Source organism: Caretta caretta, chromosome 13 (genome assembly GCF_965140235.1).
Source record: "Caretta caretta isolate rCarCar2 chromosome 13, rCarCar1.hap1, whole genome shotgun sequence".
NCBI classification, from domain to species: Eukaryota; Metazoa; Chordata; order Testudines; family Cheloniidae; genus Caretta; species Caretta caretta.
In genome coordinates this window covers 38,648,797-38,664,684 of record NC_134218.1, presented here as the reverse complement: position 1 = coordinate 38,664,684, position 15,888 = coordinate 38,648,797, and the positions used below count along the sequence as shown (strand labels likewise).

Below are 15,888 nucleotides of genomic sequence, written 5' to 3'. Positions count from 1 at the left end.
CTGTTGGGGGAAGCTTGCAGCCTGGCCATCCTTTCCCCCACTGGGGTCACAGCTTGGGGAAGATTGCAGCCTGGACATCCCTCCCTCCTTGGGAACACTGCCGGGGGAAGTTTGCAACCTGGACCACCCTCGCTGGGGGCACTGCTGGGGGAAGCTTGCAGCCCGGCCATCCCTCCCCCACAGGGGGCACTGCTGGGGGAAGGTCGCAGCCTGGACATCTCTCCCCTACTGTGGACACTGATGGGGGAAGTTTGCAACCCGGACCACCCCCGCTGGGGGCACTGCTGGGGTAAGGTCCCAGCCTGGAGCCGTACACCCCGCCCCCTGCGGGCACTGCTGGGGGAAGCTCACAGGCCGGCCATCCCTCCCCCACTGGGGACACTGCTGGGGGAAGCTCGCAGCCCGGCCATCCCTCCCCCACTGGGGACACTGCTGGGGGAAGCTTGCAGCCCGGCCATCCCTCCCCCACTGGGGACACTGCTGGGGGAAGCTCGCAGCCTGGCCATCCCTCCCCCGCCGGGGGCACTGCTGGGAGAAGCTGGCAGCCCGGCCATCCCTCCCCCGCTGGGGGCACTGCTGGGGGAAGCTCGCAGCCTGGCCATCCCTCCCCCACTGGGACACTGCTGGGGGAAGCTCGCAGCCCGGCCATCCCTTCCTCGCTGGGGGCACTGGTGGGGGAAGCTCGCAGCCCGGCCATCCCTCCCCCACTGGGACACTGCTGGGGGAAGCTCGCAGCCCGGCCATCCCTCCCCCGCTGGGGGCACTGCTGGGGGAAGTTTGCAGCTCGGACCCGCCCCGCTCACTCCGCCGGGACTTCCACCCCCGCCCGCGGCTCCGTCACTTTCGTTTTCACTTGTCAACTCGCACCATCATCGCCACGCGCCCCCCAGCGCCCCCCCCGCCATGGCTGCGCTGCGGGTCAGCCCCCAGGCCGAGGCCCAGGTAAGGGGAGGGTCCCTGGCTGGGGAAATGCGGGACGGGGGGGGGGCAGATTTATATGGGGCCTGGTTGGGAGGACACGGAGGGGGAGTGGGGCGGGGGGGGCTGGGCTCGGAGGAGCAGGGAGGGGGGCTGCCTGGGGAATTTGGAGTGTAGATGGGGGGATCTCTGACCTTCCCCAAGCCCGAGGGGGCAGTGCAGTGACTCTAGGGGAGAGGTTTCCATGGGGCAGTCGCTTCCCAGGCGGGGGGGGGAGGGCCCCTCCACGCCCCGTCACCAGCGCAGATGGGGCAAGGCCGGGCAGGTGGCCGGGGGGATCGGGTGTCGGGGCCTGGCGGCGTGCCCGGGGTGGGGGGGGATATGTGGGTTGGCGGGGTGCCTGGGGTGGGGACGACGCGGAGGGAGCGTCCTGCTGGGACATTTGACCTCCCCCGAAATTTCTTTCCCCCCCCAGGTGGATTCCTTCCGGACCCAGCTCTGCACCCAGGTGAGACGCTGCGAGCTTCCCCCCAGCCGTGCCCCCAGCCAGCGGGAGGGAGGGGGACAAGGGGCTGCAAGCTTCCCCCCAGCCGTGCCCCCAGCCAGCGGGAGGGAGGGGGACAAGGGGCTGCAAGCTTCCCCCCAGCCGTGCCCCCAGCCAGCAGGAGGGAGGGGGACAAGGGGCTGCGAGCTTCCCCCCAGCAGTGCCTCCCCCATACTGACCCTCTCCCCATCCGCCAGGCTGAAGCACTCGTTGGGACCCGGTTCCCCAGTAAGATGACTCAGCTGGATGCTTTCCTCAAGGTATTTGGGGGGCCGGGAGGGAGGATTAATGGGGGGGGCAGAGAATGGGGTGGGAGCGGGGATGTGGGTTTGCCTGGGACATGGGTTGGGGGGATTTAAGGGGACTGTCAGGAGGCTGGAGGGGAAGGGAGCACGGAGGGACTTTAGAGGTTTTGGGGGCAGAGGGTGGGAGGCAAATTTGGGAGCAGGGGCAAAAAGGGGTTTGGGGGAATGTGGGGGCTGGAAGAGGATTGGGGGATGGGTGGGGAAAGTATGGGGGGCTGGAAACAGGATTGGTGACTCAGGAGACAAGGGTGGGGGGATCATGGGGAGCTGAGAAGGAGCATTGGGGGGGAAAGTGGGGGGCCAAGAGAGGGGGGTTGGGGCAGAGGGTGAAAGGTCACTCCAGGGGGTCCAGCTGCTCACCACCCCTCCCTGTCCCCCCAGGACCCAGCGCTGAACGTGGGGGACCTCGAGTCCCTGCGGGCCCCACTTGACATCCCCATCCCTGACCCTGCCAAGGAGAAGGCCAAAGCCGAGCGCCGCAAGGTGAGTTGGGGGGACCCCAACATTGGGGGGGACCCCAACACACCCCCTGGCGTGACAGCTGAGAATCGGGGCAGGGCTCGGGTCATGAGGGCCCCACAAACCCATGGAGCAGATCTGGGGCTGTCTCCCTCCCTGCACCACCATTTTCTCACTCGGTTCTTTTGGGGGTTCACCAGAGGGGGGAGAATTTGGGGGTGGGTCTGGGGGGTCTTTTTACCTCCATTTTCACATTTGGTTCTTCTGTGGCCAGGAGGAAATTGGGAGGGCTCTATAGCTTGGTCACCCCTCAAGGGAGGAGGGTGTTGGGGGGGGGGCCGGGAGCCCCACCCAACCCCCATTTTTTCCCTGTCCTTCTCGTCCGGGGGCAGAAGGAAGAGAAGAAGGACGAGAAGAAAGACGAGAAGAAGTCGGAGGAGGAGGATAAAGGTGAGTGGAGGGCCCAGATCTTGGGGAGGCCCTCCATTGACAGGGGTTGGGCCCCTGCCCCCCATTGCTTCTGAGGGGATTGTGGGTCCAAACCCCCCCGTTTTTCTGTCTCTCCCCAGCGCCCCCCTGTGGCCCCGTGAGCAGCAACAAGACGGTTGTGGGACTGGTGAGCCGGGTGAAAGCCGAGATCCAGGGCGCCAAGGAGGAGCTGGGGCTGGTGAGTACGAGACGGAGCCAGAGCACGACCCCAGCCAGGCCCCCGTGAAACTCGCCCCCCGCACGACGCCCCCCTCCCATGCACGCAGCACGACCCCAGCCAGGCCCCCGTGAAACACGCCCCCCGCACGACGCTCCCCCCCCCGTGCACGCAGCACGACCCCGGCCAGGCCCCCGTGAAACTCGCCACCCGCACGACGCTCCCCCCCCGTGCGCGCAGCACGCCCCCGGCCAGGCCCCCGTGAAACACGCCCCCCGCACGACGCTCCCCCCCCGTGCGCGCAGCACGACCCCGGCCAGGCCGCCGTGAAACTCGCCACCCGCACGACGCTCCCCCCCCCGTGCGCGCAGCACGCCCCCGGCCAGGCCCCCGTGAAACACGCCCCCCGCACGACGCTCCCCCCCCGTGCGCGCAGCACGACCCCGGCCAGGCCCCCGTGAAACTCGCCCCCCGCACGACGCTCGCCCCCCCGTGCGCGCAGCACGGCCCCGGCCAGGCCGCCGTGAAACACGCCCCCCGCACGACGCTCCCCCCCCGTGCGCGCAGCACGACCCCGGCCAGGCCCCCCGTGAAACACGCCCCCCGCACGACGCTCGCCCCCCCGTGCGCGCAGCACGACCCCGGCCAGGCCGCCGTGAAACACGCCCCCCGCACGACGCTCGCCCCCCGTGCGCGCAGCACGACCCCGGCCAGGCCCCCGTGAAACACGCCCCCCGCACGACGCTCCCCGCCCCCGTGCGCGCAGCACGACCCCGGCCAGGCCCCCGTGAAACACGCCCCCCGCACGACGCTCCCCGCCCCGTGCGCGCAGCACGACCCCGGCCAGGCCCCCGTGAAACACGCCCCCCGCACGACGCTCGCCCCCCGTGCGCGCAGCACGACCCCGGCGAGGCCCCTGTGAAACACGCCCCCCGCACGACGCTCCCCCCCCCCGTGCGCGCAGCACGACCCCGGCCAGGCCCCCCGTGAAACACGCCCCCCGCACGACGCTCCCCCCCCCCGTGCGCGCAGCACGACCCCGGCCAGGCCCCCCGTGAAACACGCCCCCCGCACGACGCTCCTCCCAGTGCGCGCAGCACGACCCCGGCCAGGCCCCCCGTGAAACACGCCCCCCGCACGACGCTCGCCCCCCGTGCGCGCAGCACGACCCCGGCCAGGCCGCCGTGAAACACGCCCCCCGCACGATGCTCCCCGCCCCGTGCGCGCAGCACGACCCCGGCCAGGCCCCCCGTTAAACACGCCCCCCGCACGACCTCGCCCCCCGTGCGTGCAGCACGACCTCGGCCAGGCCCCCCGTGAAACACGCCCCCCGCACGACGCTCGCCCCCCGTGCGCGCAGCACGACCCCGGCCAGGCCGCCGTGAAACACGCCCCCCGCACGACGCTCGCCCCCCGTGCGCGCAGCACGACCCCGGCCAGGCCCCCGTGAAACACGCCCCCCGCACGACGCTCCCCCCCCTGTGCGCGCAGCACGACCCCGGCCAGGCCCCCGTGAAACTCGCCACCCGCACGACGCTCCCCCCCCCGTGCGCGCAGCACGACCCCGGCCAGGCCGCCGTGAAACACGCCCCCCGCACGACGCTCCTCCCAGTGCGCGCAGCACAAGAGGATGCACGGCACCCCTGGGTAACACACCCAGCAGGTCCCATCCCCTCCAGCAGGGGGCAGCAGGGACAGACAGATACACACTCATGGTCTCTCTCCCCACCAGGTCACTGTCTGGGTTCAACTCCAGGTGCCCCGTATCGAAGACGGCAATAATTTTGGGGTTGCAGTCCAGGTGAGTGCCCCCCCTTCTCCAGCCTGCCCCCCTCTTTCCCCACCCACCCGGCTCATTGCCCCCCCTCTCCCCCTCCCCAGGAGAAGGTGTTTGAGCTGATGACGGCCTTGCGGACGAAGCTGGAAGGATTTCAGACCCAGATTTCTAAGTGAGTCCCAAGTTTGGGGGTCCCTTTCGCCCCCAAATCCAAGCCAGGGATGACCCCTCCTCCCCCCACACCATCCCAGGCAACTTGATTAAAAGCATGACAAAGAATCAACCAATCACCCACAAGAACCAAGAAAATTCAAGGGCAAAAGCCACTGTTAAATGCAGGGGGAATAAGAATTTGAAAAATCCAAGGGAGTTAATTGCCGAGAAACTGGATTTTTTCCCAACAACACAAGGAATTGAAATGGCAACACACTTCATTCAGTGCCACGTTTTACGCTTGCAAAACCCCCAAGGAAATTAAATACCAAGCGCGTTGTCCAACGCTGAGAAATTTATTCAAAAAAGCAGGGAAATTCAATGCCAAAAATCCTCATTAAAAGCAAACGTCATTTTCACACGAGAGGAATTAAAATGCCAAATGTTGTTGAAATGCAAGTTTTTAAGCTTGGCCCTCAAGGAGGCGACTACAAACGACCCCAAGTTTCTTCCTGGTTTTAATCGGCTGCGGAAGAGAGGAAGGTTTCTGCAAAAGTGGGGGCTGGAAAGTTTTGTTCACAGCAAAAGTTTTAGGGCCATCAGAAACCAAGGACATTTCAATGCCCAAGTCACTTCCGTCAGTGAGAAACCAATAAGCAGCGACGGGAAAAAGAACATTTTAATGCAAAATCTTTGTGAGATGTGGCCTGGCAAGGTGACAAAAAGGCCGTTTTGCATTTCACAAGTTGCTGCTTTTTCTTTTTCATTAACAGTTCGAACGTTTGCATTTGACGACGTTCTCAACCTTTACAGTTCGGTGGCCGTTTGCTTTGGTTTTTTGGGGAATGGAAAATTTTCCACTTAATTTTAATTTAAAAAAACCTGTTTAAAAATCAAATCTGAGTTTACCTGGCTTGTTTCTGCAGCCTTAAAGTTCTGCACTTCCAAGGGGTTTTCCATTCAATTTCTGTTTGTTTGCAAATTACAGTTGTCCATTTGAAATGTTTTCACATTGGTTTTCCCGCGTTAAATTGGCCTTTAGTTTCATCCAAACAATTGTTTCCTCAGTCCCTTCACAGCCATTTTCTGAATTAAATGCAAGAATTTTAATTTGCAAAAGCCAAATTAAGGAAACTAAAATGCAAACAAACCAACCAGCGAAAAAGGTACGTTGACACCCACCGTACTTTCCCTTTTTTAGGCACTAACATTCCCTCATTTGGCAGGTTTATTTTTTTACTTTGAACGTTTCCCTGCATTTAATTTTTGTTTCCGAACCAGAAAACTTGCATTTCATAACATTTGTTTGCATTAAAAATTTCTTTCTGCCCCACACACATTCTGCTTCCTGCCCCCCAAGCTTAAAATATGTATTTTACATTGCAGTTGATATTTTAAGAAGGTTAGCGTTACACTTTCCCCTTTCCTTTGCAGCCTTCGTATTTTGTAATTTACAAAGGGAGTTAAAATGCATCGTGTCGGTAGATGCAAAAACCATTAAATGGAAAATCTGAAGGATGCAAAGGGGAACGGTTACTGTAAAAAACATTTGTTAGATGCAAATGTAAAGATTGTAAAAACCTTTCAGCCACAATCCTACAAACATGTATTGTACATGGGCTTAACTTTACTACTGGGTGTTAGTATCATGAGTAAGAGGCCTAAAAGTAAGCACAGGGACATGTGTTTGTGGAATTAGCAACTGAATTTGCAATTAAGAAAGTTGTAAAGAGTAAATGCAAAATTGTCCTGCCCCCCCCAAAATGGAAATTAAATGCAATAAAACATAGTTTCCACATAACATTTAAGCTTGAAAACTAGCAAAAAAAAGTTCGTTTCCAGAATGCAAAAAGCTGTCCAATGCAAACCATTTTAGTTTGCCAAAATAAAGAAATGAAAATATAAAAACACTGTGAAAAGCAGCGAAGGGGAAATTTTCCAGTGCAAACCAGCAACGGTTGCACGTCAAACTAGAATGCAAAACCAAATATAAAATGCAAAAAACCCCCAACGCTTGCCACAAGAGAGGAACGTTTAATGCCAATGAATTGTGTCCAATGCAAAATACTACGGGTTGCAAAAACAATTGAAATGCAAAATCTATCACCCGTCAAACTTTTAATCTAAAAAAACCCCTCAAGGAATCTTAAATGTGGAAAATAATTGATGCAAAATTAATGAAGGCTTTAAAAAGAGAGCAAATTAATAACAATTAATGGCATTGAGCGCAAAATATGAAAATTGCAAACATTTGAAAATGGCCTTTCATTGTCTTTTAAATTTGATTTGCGACCTTTAATATTGTTTGAATTTTTAAAAAACTCCTTTCTGATTGCAACCCAAAGTGCCAGCCGGTTTGATTTAGTCATTGCAAGCCTTACGGTTTTGCACGTACAGTTGTGTGTTACAAATCGAATTTGTGGTTAGTACAAGGAGCCATAATATTTTGCAGGGACCAGTATTTGTGCCCACTAAAATTCGTTGGTCGTTGATGTTTCCTCAAGATGAAAAATTTGGCATTTCCGATTTTAGTTTCAGTCCTGCAAAACCAAAGCGCCCACCCCCAAAGGAAATGTAACAAGCCAAATGCTGCTCAGTGCAAAATAAATGAACGCAGCAAAAAGAGGGTTTGAATGCAGCTTAACTTCCTTAAATGCAGATCGTGTACTGGTTCGGGGGGGGGGGGGGGGGAAGGGTTGCGTTCCATTTGCTGCAATTTTGTTAAGTTGAGAGGGTGGAAAACAAGGAAATTCTCACTACCCCAAAACTTTGTCAGCGTTGCACTGTGGAGAGATTGGGCTACCCTTGGGGGAAGCCACCTCCCAGGCCCCCCCTCCCAGCAATAAGACCGCCTCCCACTTTGGGGCTTCAGCTCTGACTTCTGATATCCCCCCCCGCCTACAGGTATTTTTCCGAGAGAGGCGACGCGGTGGCTAAAGCGGCCAAAAATCCTCATGTGGTGAGTGTCTGAGACGGGTGCAGCTGCCCAGACGCCAGGGTTCTCCACTGCGTGGGAGGGGGGCTGCCCGGACTCCAGGGTTCCCCACTGCAGGCTGCCTGGATGCCAGGGTTCTCCACTGCGTGGGAGAGGGGGTGCCCGGATGCCAGGGTTCCCCAGCAGGGGCTCTGGGACCCCAGGGCTGGTGGGGAGGAGACACTGGCCTCTCATGTCTCCGGCTCTGCCCCCCGCAGGGCGATTACCGGCAGCTGGTGCACGAATTGGACGAGGCGCAATACGCTGAGATCCGGCTGATGGTGATGGAAATCCGGAACCTCTACGTGAGTGGGGGGCTGGGGAGAATGAGGGGGGTTGGGGCCAGGGGGATTGAGGGGAATAGCTGGGAGAGTGCACTCTCAGGCTGCCCCAGCCATCTGGGGAAGGAGAGACAGCTGAGTTGGGGGGCTTCTCTGGGAGGGAGTGGGTTTGGGGTGGGGGCTGAAGGCCAACATTAAATGGACCCCAGAAGACCTGGATCCTTCAGGGTAGGGACAGAGGTGAACCCCTAATTTAGCCTCACCCCTAGAAGCCGGCAGCACCCCAATACTAGACCGACTCTCCCATCTCCTCCCACCCCCAGGCCATTCTTTATGACATCGTGGTCAAGAACTTTGAGAAGATCAAGAAGCCGCGGGGAGAAACCAAGGGCATGATCTACTGAACAACCTTTCACCTCTGGCCTCCACCAGTCACAGGGCGGGTTGGAAAGAGAGGCAAAGGCGGGACTTCCTGTCTTGCCATCTGCTGCCGATCAGAAAATTAGAGCTTTAGGGGTTTCGTGGCTGGTTTTGATTTAAAAAAAAAAGGCGCCAAAAACTTCACCTAAAAAGGAAACTGACCGGACCAAAACAAAATTGTGAAATAACTTTAAGGATGCAAAAAAAATGAAGGAAATTAAGCAGCAAAAAAATTAATAGAAGGACGAGATCTGATGGCAACAAATTCTCTGCCTCCAAGTCTGCATGAAATGCCAAAAATTCTCCTGGCCACAATGAAGAAAAGCTGTAAAACAGCCAAATGAGAGAAATTCAGTACAAGCGTCATGAAATGGAAACCATGAATGTAAAAACAAATCCCAGAAACAGAAATCCAAAACTCTGCGTTAAATGGAAGGTTTTGCCCCCAGAAATTTAGTTTTTTGGCATTTTAATTCCTTATTTTGTCCTTTTGGCAATGATTTTTGCTTTATGTTCCTTAGCATTTTAAGGAGTTGCAATAAAATAAAATGAACGAATGGAAAGAAAACGGCCCCCAAATTCTGTTGGGTCAGACATCGGTGGTGAACGGGGTGTTCTAGACAATTCCTTGGGGGATTTTATGGTCATAGTTTTCATGTCAGGAGGTTTGGGACATTGAATGGCCTTTGGTTTTTTGCTGTCCGACACCCATCGCTTGGGGGAGGAGGAGGATGCTGGGAAAACAATGGAACGATCAGGTGCTGAAAAGGAAAGATAAAAGTAAAACGAAGGAAATTAAAGGCCAAAATAAAAAACTTTGTGAAATCTGCAAAAACGTAGCCAAAAACAGGACCTAAATTTAACATTGGGGGTCTGATGTGAGGCCAAGGGGGAGGAGTCTGGGCTCGTTGGGGGAAGGGCCAATCTGGGGGGAGGGGAATGGGGGGAATAAATATAAAGGAATCAGTGAAAGTCAGTTGAGTCTTTACTTGGGGGTGAATTGGCATCTAGGCCAGCCAATGGGGGCGTGCCATTGTTCCAAGCAGGCCAATCAGAATACAGCCCTGGCTTCCCCAGGCCAGCCAATAGGGTCCTTCAGGCGCTGCCATTGGCGACAGACACCAGCCGGGTGATCTCGGTGTTGAGGTGCTGATTGGTCCAGTCCTGTCTGATGTCATCGAGGTGGGAGTCAAAGTCAACCAATCGGGTGTGAGCTTTAGCCTCCAGCAGGGACTTGCAAATGTGACGGGAGGATTCCCAGTCGCGCCACATGACTCTGAAAAAGACAGGAGGGGGCTAGGTGAGTCCCGGATGCCTGGGTCCCATCCCCGGTCACCCTGAGGGCTGGAAGAGAGAAAGGCACCGTCCCGGACACCTGGGTCCCATCCCCAGTCACCCTAAGGGCTGGGAGCCTGTGGGGCACCGTCCCAGACACCTAGGTCCCATTCCCAGAGGATGGGTAGTGTAGGGGGCCCATGGAGGGTTTGATGGGGAACCCCACTCACCGGTTCTTGTCCTTGGGGAGCCAGTGCCGATCCTGCTGCTCCAGCACAACGACAGGGGGCACGCGGGGATTCACGGTCAGTTTCTGGTTATCCAGCTGGAGGGAGGGAGAAAGGGGGGCAGTTGGGGGCCACGCTGGGAAGATATCCCCACACCACCCCCCAAATGTCAATCACAACCCCCCACCACCATAGGCACCCCCAGGGGTCCCTGACCACAGGCCCCACACACACACACACACCCTGCCCCCGGGGGCCCCCTCCAGCCTCCCAGATCCCCAAATCTCACCATGATCAACACAGCACCCTCAGAGAACTCAGCCAGGCGTCCAGCCATCTTCAGAGCCAGGGGGGTGGGGCTACATGGGGGGCAGGAGAGATGTCAGGGGGGAAGGGGGACCCCCTCCCTGCCCCCCTGGGGACCCCCAAAGTTACCTAATGTCGTCCAGCCCGGCATTGGCCTGGTAGTACCCAGCCACCAGCAGGTTAGAGCGGGACGCCCACAGATCAACCTGGGGAGAGGGACAGATCAAGAGGGGAGCGCGCCCCACACTAAGCTCCCCCCACCCAGCCCCAACACCCCCTGCGACCTGGTGCCCCCAGCCCCACTGCTCCACATGGAGGCCCCCTGCGCAGCCCCCTCTGCCCCACAGATCCCCCTCCACCCAGCCCCTCCTGCTCCACATGGAGGCCCCCTGCCCAGCCCCCTTTGCCCCACACGGAGCCCCCCAGCCCCGACCGCACCCTGACCCACGGCGCCCCCTGCTGCCCACCTGGTTCAGAGCCACCTCCAGCATGACGCTGAGCGCCAAGTTGCTATGGAAAAGGGGGACGCAGTCGGTGAGAAACAGACACTCGGGGGGGGCCCCCCAGTGTCCCAGGAGCAGCCCATTGACGGCGGCGTGGGGGTGCCGGGCGGCGTGGAGGCACATCTTGGCATAGGCCTGGGCAGAGACCTCCACCTCAGCCATCCTGCCAGACAGCGAAGGGTTAACACGGTCGATGCCCCTCACTCCTTCCCCACAGCCCCCTGCCCACCCCAGCCTTGCCGGTGCCCCTCGCTCCCGACCCGCAGCCCCGTCCCCCGCCGCCCTGCCAGTGCCCCTCACTCCCGACCCGCAGCCCCGTCCCCCGCCGCCCTGCCAGTGCCCCTCGCTCCCACCCGCAGCCCCCTGTCCCCCCCCGCCCCGCCGGTGCCCCTCGCTCCCGCCCCGCAGCCCCCTGTCCCCCCCCGCCCCGCCGGTGCCCCTCGCTCCCGCCCCGCAGCCCCCTGTCCCCCCCCCGCCCCGCCGGTGCCCCTCGCTCCCACTCGCAGCCCCCTGTCCCCCCCCGCCCCGCCGGTGCCCCTCGCTCCCGCCCCGCAGCCCCCTGTCCCCCCCCGCCCCGCCGGTGCCCCTCGCTCCCACTCGCAGCCCCCTGTCCCCCCCCGCCCCGCCGGTGCCCCTCGCTCCCGACCCGCAGCCCCCTGTCCCCCCCCGCCCCGCCGGTGCCCCTCGCTCCCGACCCGCAGCCCCCTGTCCCCCCCCCGCCCCGCCCCGCCGGTGCCCCTCGCTCCCGCCCCGCAGCCCCCTGTCCCCCCCCGCCCCGCCGGTGCCCCTCGCTCCCGACCCGCAGCCCCCTGTCCCCCCCCGCCCCGCCGGTGCCCCTCGCTCCCGACCCGCAGCCCCCTGCCCCCCCCACACGGCGCCCACCTTCCCCCAGAACTGAGGCCCCGCCCCCAGAATATTGACTGTCAGGGTCCCCCAGCTGACCCCCTCGCCCCCTGATTGGCTGGCTATCGACCAATCGCGTCTCGAGTGTGCGCTTTGGTTCTGTGGGCCCTGATTGGTCGGCGCGCGCTCCCCAGAAGGGCACGGAGCCGCTGCTCTCTTCGCCGATTGGCTGACTGCCGCCCCCATCCCGAACTTGCTCCCCTCAGGTCCTCCAGAGCCATAGAGTCGGCGCCTAGAGCAGCCCCAGGAGCCGCAGAGCGCGGCAGAGACACAGCCCTGCCCCGTGGGGGAGGGGCTGCGGGGCGTTACCCACCGTGCGCCGGGCAGCCGGGAGAAAACGGGGGGGGCGGGGCAGTGCTCCCGGCGCAGTGGAGGGATGACGAGGCCCTACCCGTGATGCCCCGGGGCACAGATGCGACTCTAAGGAAGGGGCACGGTGCTTTACCCACAGTGCCCCGGGGGCCGAGAGCCGGGGGGGGGGCCGTGCCCCACAGTGCCCCGGGGGCCGAGAGCCGGGGGGGGGCCCCACAGTGCCCCGGGGGCCGAGAGCCGGGGGGGGGGCCGTGCCCCACAGTGCCCCAGGGGCCGAGAGCCGGGGGGGGGGCCGTGCCCCACAGTGCCCCAGGGGCCGAGAGCCGTGCCCCACAGTGCCCCGGGGGCCGAGAGCCAGGGGGGGGGCCGTGCCCCACAATGCCCCGGGGACCGAGAGCCGGGGGGGGGGCCGTGCCCCACAGTGCCCCGGGGGCTGAGAGCCGGGGGGGGGGGCCGTGCCCCACAGTGCCCCGGGGACCGAGAGCCGGGGGGGGGGGGCCGTGCCCCACAGTGCCCCGGGGGCCGAGAGCCGGGGGGGGGGGCCGTGCCCCACAGTGCCCCGGGGACCGAGACCCGGGGGGGGGGGGGCCGTGCCCCACAGTGCCCCGGGGACCGAGACCCGGGGGGGGGGGGGGGCCGTGCCCCACAGTGCCCCGGGGACCGAGAGCCGGGGGGGGGGGCCGTGCCCCACAGTGCCCCGGGGACCGAGAGCCGGGGGGGGGGCCGTGCCCCACAGTGCCCCGGGGGCCGAGAGCCGGGGGGGGGGGCCGTGCCCCACAGTGCCCAGGGGCCAAACACCAGCACAGGAGGCAGGTTCTGGGGGAGCTGTTTATTTGCAGTCTGGTTCCAGCCCCTCCCCCGCCAGGGGGCAGGACTTGGGGGGCAGGCACCCTGGGCCCCTCAGTACATGGACGGCTTCTCCTCGCCCTTGGGGTTTGTCAGCTTCTCCAGGTTCTGGGTGAGGATGTGATACAGCTCGGCCTGGTGGGTGGGGGGGGAGACAAAAGAGAGGAGCTGGAGGGGGGCAGAGAAACTCCCCACTGAACCAAACCCCTTCCCATCGGAGCCCCCCCAGCCCTCACTGAGAGCCCCACAGAACCACACCCCCCCCAGGACCCCTCTCCATTCCCTGCCCCCCCCCAGCCCTCACTGAGACCCCCACAGAACCACACCCCCCCCGGGTCCCCTCCCCATTCCCAGCCCCCCATACTCACGTAGAAGCCCCGAATGTCCAGCACCATGGTCCGGATCTCCCCATACACTGCTTCGTCCCGCTCGTGGACCAGAGTCCGGTAATCCATCTGGGGGCAGGGGATGCTGGTTAGCCTGGCTGGGGGCACTGCTGTGGGGAAGCTCACAGCCCCGGAGCTCCCCACCACCCCCCGGCTCAGGGCACTGCTGTGGGGAAGCTCGCAGCACCTGATCACTTACCACATGGGTCTCCTTCGAAGCCTTCGCCACAGCATCTCCACGCTCAGAGAAATATCTGGGGGTGGAGAGAGAGAGAGAGTGGGCCCAGATCATTACCCATGGTGCCCTGGGGCACAGACACCCATGGGAAGGGCATTACCCACAGTGACCTGGGGCTGGGGCACCAGTGTGGAGCATGTAGGCATGGAAGCCAATGTAAGCAATTACCCACCATGCCCTGAGGCAGAGACATGGTTCGGGGGGTGACCCACAATGCCCTGGGGCAGAGATGAGGGAGGGCAAAACTCACTTGGAAATGGCTGTCTGGAAGCCCTCGACCTTGGTCTTGATGGCTGTCACCCGCTCCAGCACCTTCTCCTGCGGCGGGGAAGATTGGGGTGAGATTGGGGTGTCTGCAGAGGGGGGACCGGCAGAGGGGGGACTGAGAGGGCCTTACCTGAATGGCCACCCCAAAATCGTTCCCGTCCTCAATTCTGGGGATCAGGTGATGGATCCAGGTGATGACCTGGGGACAGAGAGACAGTGAGAGGGGGCCAGGGCACTAGTAAGGGGAAGCTCGCAGCCCTGGCGTTCCCCGCCCGTTGGGGGCACCATTGCAGGGAAGCTCCGAGCCCTGGAGGCACTGCTGAGGGGAAGCTCCCAGCCCTGGCATCCCCCACCCATTGTGGGCACTGCTGCGGGGGAGGGGTTGGGGGGCTCACCAAAACACATTTCTCCTTCAGCTCCCGCACCTCCGGCTTGACCCGGCCCAGCAGCGTCACCATGGCCTCGTTGCCCTTCAGGTAGCCACACTTGGGAGCTGGGGGGGGGAGAACAGGAGGTGAGTCCACACCCCAAATCCTTTCCCCCAAAATCCTGCCCCCCCAAAACCTCCCCAAAACTCACCCTCCTTCTTCTCCTCCTTATCCGTCTCCATGTTAGCCGAGTCCTGGGGGGGGCGAAGGGGACAGGAAACGGGTCAGCCCCTCACCAGCAGGGTGTGGCGTGATGCGGGGGAGGGGTTACCCCAAAACTCACCTCATCCTCATCCTTGGGGGGTGGGTCGGGGATGGGGATATCCAGGGGAGCCCGGAGCGTCGAGAGATCCTTGATGTTCAACGAATCCTCCTGCAGTGACAGCAAAGTTACCTGTGGGGGGCGCTCTCCCAGCAGAAGGGGGGGCCCCAGTAGTGTGAGGGCCAACCTGGGGGGCACTGACAGTGTGAGGGGGGACCCCAGGGTGGGATGTGGGGGGATCCCACCAGGGGGCTCTGGGGGCTCAGAGGGCTGTTGGAGGGTCCCATCTCAGGGGGTACTAACAGTGCATGGGGGAGTCTGGGGGTGCACGGGGAGGGGGAGTTCTTACCTTCAGGAATTTGTCCAGTTGAAAGATTTTTTGGGGTAAAAATGTCGACAGGAATTGCTCAGCCTGGGTGGGGGGAAGAGAGAGGGGTCACAGGGGGTATTTGGGGGGCAGTTAGTCCCAGTGAGGGGCAGTTAATCATGAGGGGGGCAGATTTACCTCCTTGAAGAGAGATTCCCTGAAGAGCTCGACCTAAAAACACAGAGAGGGCAGGAAAAGGCAGCTGAGTCTGGGGTGGGTCACAGCCCCGAACACTGGGCTCAAGTCCCCTGCCGACCCCCCTCCCCCTGGCACGGCGCCCCCCTCGCCCCACAGTACCCCTGCCGGCCCCCTCCCCCTGCCCCATGGCACAGTGCCCCTGCTGGCCCCGTGCCCCACAGCCAGCTGGGCCCTTCTCCCTGCCCCTCGGCACCCCCTGCTAACCCCCCTCCCCACAGCACAGAGCCCCCTGGGGATTCACCCTCCCCACGGCAACGGCAAGTGCCCCTGCTGGCCCCATGCCCCACAGCCAGCTAGGCCCTTCTCCTTGCCCCTTGGCGCCCCCTGCCGACCCCCCTTCCCACGGCACGGCGCCCCCTGGTGACTCCCCCTGCCCCATGGCACAGTGCCCCTGCTGGCCCCGTGCCCCACAGCCAGCTAGGCCCTTCTCCTTGCCCCTCGGCGCCCCCTGCCGACCCCCCTCCCCACAGCACAGCGCCCCCCTCACCCCACAGCACCTGCGCCGGCCCCCTCCCCCTGCCCCGCGCAGCACGTGGCCGGCTCGGGGATTCCCCGGGGGAAGCGGAAGGGGGATCCCCGGGGGTGATGCACGAGTTGTGGGGTCCTGGGGGGACCGGTTTCCATCCCTCTCCTTTGCACCCCCGATCTCACCGCCTCCCCGTTGCACCCCCGATCTCACCGCACCCCCGATCTCGCTGCACCCCGATCTCACCGCCCCCCCGCTACACCCCACATCTAGGGGTCTCCACCTGCTGGCGGGACTCCCCGCTGACTTTCACAGCGCAGGCCTTGGCCATGGTCCGGGTCCGTCTGTCCCCGGGGCCCGGCTCTGACCCCTTTCGATTTCACTTCGCCCGGCCCGCCCCCCGGCCCGCCCCGGCCCGCCCCCTGCC

The 15,888-nt window shown here is 62.2% G+C and overlaps 3 protein-coding genes across 5 annotated transcripts; 1 reads left to right on the top strand and 2 right to left on the bottom strand.

Annotated features, from left to right (window-relative positions):
* Positions 1-703: 703 nt before the first annotated feature.
* PSME1 (proteasome activator subunit 1) lies at positions 704-9,045 on the top strand. Of its 2 annotated transcripts, none has more exons than XM_048819434.2 (11): positions 704-942; positions 1,394-1,426; positions 1,660-1,722; positions 2,149-2,250; positions 2,622-2,676; positions 2,796-2,893; positions 4,605-4,673; positions 4,754-4,821; positions 7,707-7,761; positions 7,995-8,081; positions 8,381-9,045. In XM_048819434.2, exons 1-11 carry the CDS (start codon positions 904-906, stop codon positions 8,459-8,461), a joined length of 750 nt encoding a protein of 249 aa, XP_048675391.1. In that variant the 5' UTR covers positions 704-903; the 3' UTR covers positions 8,462-9,045. The 2 variants fall into 2 exon arrangements, with proteins under 2 accessions (XP_048675391.1, XP_048675390.1); XM_048819433.2 differs by having other exon boundaries at positions 709-942; positions 2,619-2,676.
* Positions 9,046-9,449: 404 nt separating this feature from the next.
* Positions 9,450-11,733, bottom strand: EMC9 (ER membrane protein complex subunit 9). Of its 2 annotated transcripts, XM_048819437.2 has the most exons (6): positions 11,671-11,733; positions 10,753-10,951; positions 10,415-10,491; positions 10,269-10,338; positions 9,983-10,077; positions 9,450-9,753 (listed from the first exon to the last, which is right to left on the bottom strand). In XM_048819437.2, exons 2-6 carry the CDS (start codon positions 10,948-10,950, stop codon positions 9,573-9,575), a joined length of 621 nt encoding a protein of 206 aa, XP_048675394.2. In that variant the 5' UTR covers position 10,951; positions 11,671-11,733; the 3' UTR covers positions 9,450-9,572. The 2 variants fall into 2 exon arrangements, with proteins under 2 accessions (XP_048675394.2, XP_074975052.1); XM_075118951.1 differs by lacking the exon at positions 11,671-11,733 and having other exon boundaries at positions 10,753-11,015.
* A 1,084-nt stretch (positions 11,734-12,817) lies between these two features.
* On the bottom strand, positions 12,818-15,887 carry PSME2 (proteasome activator subunit 2). Its single transcript, XM_048820108.2, has 11 exons — positions 15,745-15,887; positions 14,936-14,968; positions 14,780-14,842; positions 14,452-14,541; positions 14,320-14,362; positions 14,136-14,233; positions 13,871-13,939; positions 13,724-13,791; positions 13,435-13,489; positions 13,218-13,304; positions 12,818-12,984 (listed from the first exon to the last, which is right to left on the bottom strand). Exons 1-11 carry the CDS (start codon positions 15,790-15,792, stop codon positions 12,904-12,906), a joined length of 735 nt encoding a protein of 244 aa, XP_048676065.1. The 5' UTR covers positions 15,793-15,887; the 3' UTR covers positions 12,818-12,903.
* Position 15,888: the final 1 nt, after the last annotated feature.

Coding starts and splice junctions, on each gene's coding strand:
- EMC9 (XM_048819437.2), bottom strand. CDS start 10,950: ATGGCTGAGGTGGAGGTCTCTGCCCAGGCCTATGCCAAGATGTGCCTC. Junction 10,492..10,752: donor TGGAGGTGGCTCTGAACCAG/GTGGGCAGCAGG, acceptor CCCTCTCCCCAG/GTTGATCTGTGGGCGTCCCG. Junction 10,339..10,414: donor GCCGGGCTGGACGACATTAG/GTAACTTTGGGG, acceptor CCCCCCATGTAG/CCCCACCCCCCTGGCTCTGA.
- PSME2 (XM_048820108.2), bottom strand. CDS start 15,792: ATGGCCAAGGCCTGCGCTGTGAAAGTCAGCGGGGAGTCCCGCCAGCAG. Junction 14,843..14,935: donor GGGAATCTCTCTTCAAGGAG/GTAAATCTGCCC, acceptor CCCCCCACCCAG/GCTGAGCAATTCCTGTCGAC. Junction 13,792..13,870: donor ATTTTGGGGTGGCCATTCAG/GTAAGGCCCTCT, acceptor TCCCCGCCGCAG/GAGAAGGTGCTGGAGCGGGT.
- PSME1 (XM_048819433.2), top strand. CDS start 904: ATGGCTGCGCTGCGGGTCAGCCCCCAGGCCGAGGCCCAG. Junction 1,427..1,659: donor GGACCCAGCTCTGCACCCAG/GTGAGACGCTGC, acceptor CCCATCCGCCAG/GCTGAAGCACTCGTTGGGAC. Junction 4,822..7,706: donor TTTCAGACCCAGATTTCTAA/GTGAGTCCCAAG, acceptor CCCCGCCTACAG/GTATTTTTCCGAGAGAGGCG.